This window comes from Chamaea fasciata, unplaced genomic scaffold, assembly GCF_029207755.1.
Source record: "Chamaea fasciata isolate MVZ Bird 193981 ecotype frontalis unplaced genomic scaffold, bChaFas1.0.hap1 SCAF_88, whole genome shotgun sequence".
In the NCBI taxonomy this organism is placed as follows: domain Eukaryota; kingdom Metazoa; phylum Chordata; class Aves; order Passeriformes; family Sylviidae; genus Chamaea; species Chamaea fasciata.
The window spans coordinates 209,260-212,030 of record NW_027094173.1 but is presented as its reverse complement, the minus strand read 5'-3'; the positions used below and the strand labels follow the sequence as shown (position 1 = coordinate 212,030).

The 2,771-nt window shown below is 68.5% G+C and overlaps 1 protein-coding gene across 1 annotated transcript; it reads right to left on the bottom strand.

The window, feature by feature from the left end:
- Positions 1-419: 419 nt before the first annotated feature.
- On the bottom strand, positions 420-2,410 carry LOC136304427 (serine/threonine-protein kinase pim-1-like; the record flags this gene model as incomplete). Its single annotated transcript, XM_066207986.1, has 6 exons — positions 420-526; positions 773-949; positions 1,167-1,533; positions 1,713-1,763; positions 1,865-2,211; positions 2,290-2,410. Coding segments are annotated over 6 exons (1,170 nt in total), but the record flags the coding sequence as incomplete, so codon positions are not given.
- Positions 2,411-2,771: the final 361 nt, after the last annotated feature.

Sequence of the window (2,771 nt, the reverse complement as noted above, 5' to 3'; positions counted from 1 at the left end):
GAAGAAGGTGCCAGAATCCAAGTCGATCATCCTCAGCTGCCGGTGGCCAGGTCGAGGAAGAGCTTGGCATCCTTGGGGTTGTCCTTGGTGTCTCCAGCAGCAGCCCCACCTGATACAGCTTCTCCAGGGGCTCCTCCTTCCCTGGGGGCCAGACCAGGCTGTCAGTGCTCTGCCCAGGGCCCCAGCCACCAACGAACCAGGACAAGCATAACTAGGGTGGATGGTGGCCACCAGTGCTTGCTACACCAGGTCTCCAGCTCCGCCCCAGCACAGATGTTCCCATCTGGTCATCCCTGCTCAGAGCTACAGGCAGGACAAAAACACTCTGGTTTTCTTTAGCACTGATTGCCATGAGATGTGTGGAGCTCTTACCTGTCAGGTCTTTGGATCAAACTGTGCACATGGACCTCTCCCATCTTCTAGGGATGATGAACACCCTGCAGCCAAGGATCATTGAAGAGGTCTTCTAAGGATGGCCTGTCCAAGGGTTGCATGGACAAACACCTCCTGATAACATTTTGGCACTCTGAAGAGAGAAACCAGAAACCAGCAGTCAGTTGGAGAAGGATCCCGTCTGCTTTGCCCCTCCATTCCCGTGCCCAGGCCATGCTGGGTGTGCCCAGAGCTGTGCCTAAACTTCCCCATGGATTCTCTGTTTGGAGGAGAGCAGGACATGTGCCACCTCCTCAGCAGCTGCCAGAGCAGGGTGCTCATCAGCCTGCTGCTGTCTCCCAGCACCGGGATTCCCCTGTGCCCAGAGATGAGGACCCACCTTGAGAGAGCCATCGTGGGAACAAGATGCGCCCCCAGATGAACTGCTGGCCCCTCCTGAACGGGTGCTTCCCCATGACCAGGTGGTACAGCAGGAGGCCCAGGGACCAGATCGTCGCTGCCTCGCCGTGGTAGTGTTGGTGGTGGATCCACTCTGGTGGGCTGTAGGGCAGGGTTCCTATGGAACACAGACGGAGTTCATCAGGGGATGCTGCAACTCCTAAAGCCTCGCCCCGGCATCCCTGGGCGTGTGGGGGCTGGCCCCCTCCCGCCCCCACCCAAAAGCAACTTGGCTCAAGAAATAACGCTGCTCCTAGCAGCGAGAGGGGGAAGCCGCGGTGCTACAGCCAGGCTGGGCCGTGAGATGCCCAGGAACATCCCCTGAGAGGGCTCACCTGCAAATTGCCTGTAGGCTGTGTCTTGGAGGAAGGCGCCGCAGCCAAAGTCGATCAGTTTGAGCTGCCCGGTTGCCAGGTCGAGCAGGATGTTCTCGGGCTTGATGTCGCGGTGCAGGACCCCGCAGCTGGTGCAGTGCCGCACGGCCGCCAGCACCTGGCGGAACAGCCCCCGCGCCTCCTCCTCCGGCAGGAACCTCCGCTCCGCCAGGAAACCCGAGAGGTCCTGGCACCGCTCCGGACGCTCCAGCACCAACAGGAAGCTGTTGGGGAGCTCAACCCACTCCAGCAGCTGAATGATGCCACCACATCCAGAGGACAGCCTGTCCAGCAGCACGATTTCCAGGGGCGCACGGGCGCCGTTGGGCTGCCGAAGGACCACGATGCCGTCAGTGGGGCTGAGGCTGTGCCAGGGCTCGGGAACCCCTCACCCAGCCCCGGATGCTCTGGGCCCCCCGCTCAGCCCACGCCCGCTCTCCCTGCAGGGCTCCCGCCGGCTCTTCCCCTGCCGGGCCCCAGCTTCTCCCGCCGGCCCCGCTCACTCACCAGCTCGCCCCAGTGCTGGACGCGGGCCCGGGGCACGCATTTGATGGCCACCTGCGAGCAAAGGCCAGCAGCGGGCTCAGCTCGCCGCCTGCCCCGCCGCGCCCCGATCTTCTCCTCCTCCTCCTCCGCCCGCCGCCAGCCCCGCCGCTCACCGGGGCGCCGTCCGAGAGCCGCGTCCCCGAGTAGACGCTGCCGAAGCCTCCGCGCCCCAGCAGCGAACCCAGCCGATACCGGTCCTGCAGGGCCTCCCGCGCCTCCCCTGCGGGCGACACGCGGCCCTCAGCGCTCGGCCCGGGGCCAGACACGGCCCCCGAGCGCCCCCCGAGCGCCCCGGGCCGGGCATCCCCACCCGCCCCGGGCCCCGGCGGCTCGAGGCCGGCGGCTGCGCTGCCGAGCGGCGGAGCTCGGGCCGGGCAAGCCGCGGCGGAGGCGGCGGGAGCGGCCGCGCCGCGTGTGTCCGCGGGGCCCGGGAGGAGCCGGGGCCGGGGCCGGGGCCGGGGCGGGGGTTGGGTTCGGGGTCGGGGCCGGGATCGGGGCCGGGGCCGGGGCCGGGGCCGGGGCCGGGGCCGGGGTCGGGACAGGCGCAGCCAAAGCGCAGCGATGCCGCCCTGGCCCCAGGCACTGATGCCCGCCCAGCACCGCCACAGCCAGCACCGCCAGAGCCGGGCGGAGCCCAGACCGCGGCGGGACGCCCGGGGCCGGGGGCGGGCCCGGGGCATGGCCCAGCCCTGCGGGGGGAGAGGGAGAGGCCGGGACGGGGACGCAGAGAGGGGCCGGGGGGTGTCGGGAAAGGGGCACCGGGAGAGGCTGCGGGACAGCGAGACAGAGTGCGGGACAGCGGGAGAGGGAGAGGAGGAACAAGAGAGGGACGGGGAGGGGTCGTAGACGCCGTAGACTCGCTGCTGCCGCTGCTGCTGCCGCTGCCGCCGCTGCAACTGGAGCCCTGGGGCCGTTTGTCCGCGTGTCCGTTCCACGCTCCAGCCCCGCGCTCCCCGGGGGCAGCCCCCGAGCCGCTCCAAACACGGCAACTTGGCCGTGCTGAGCCCAGATCCAGAGGCC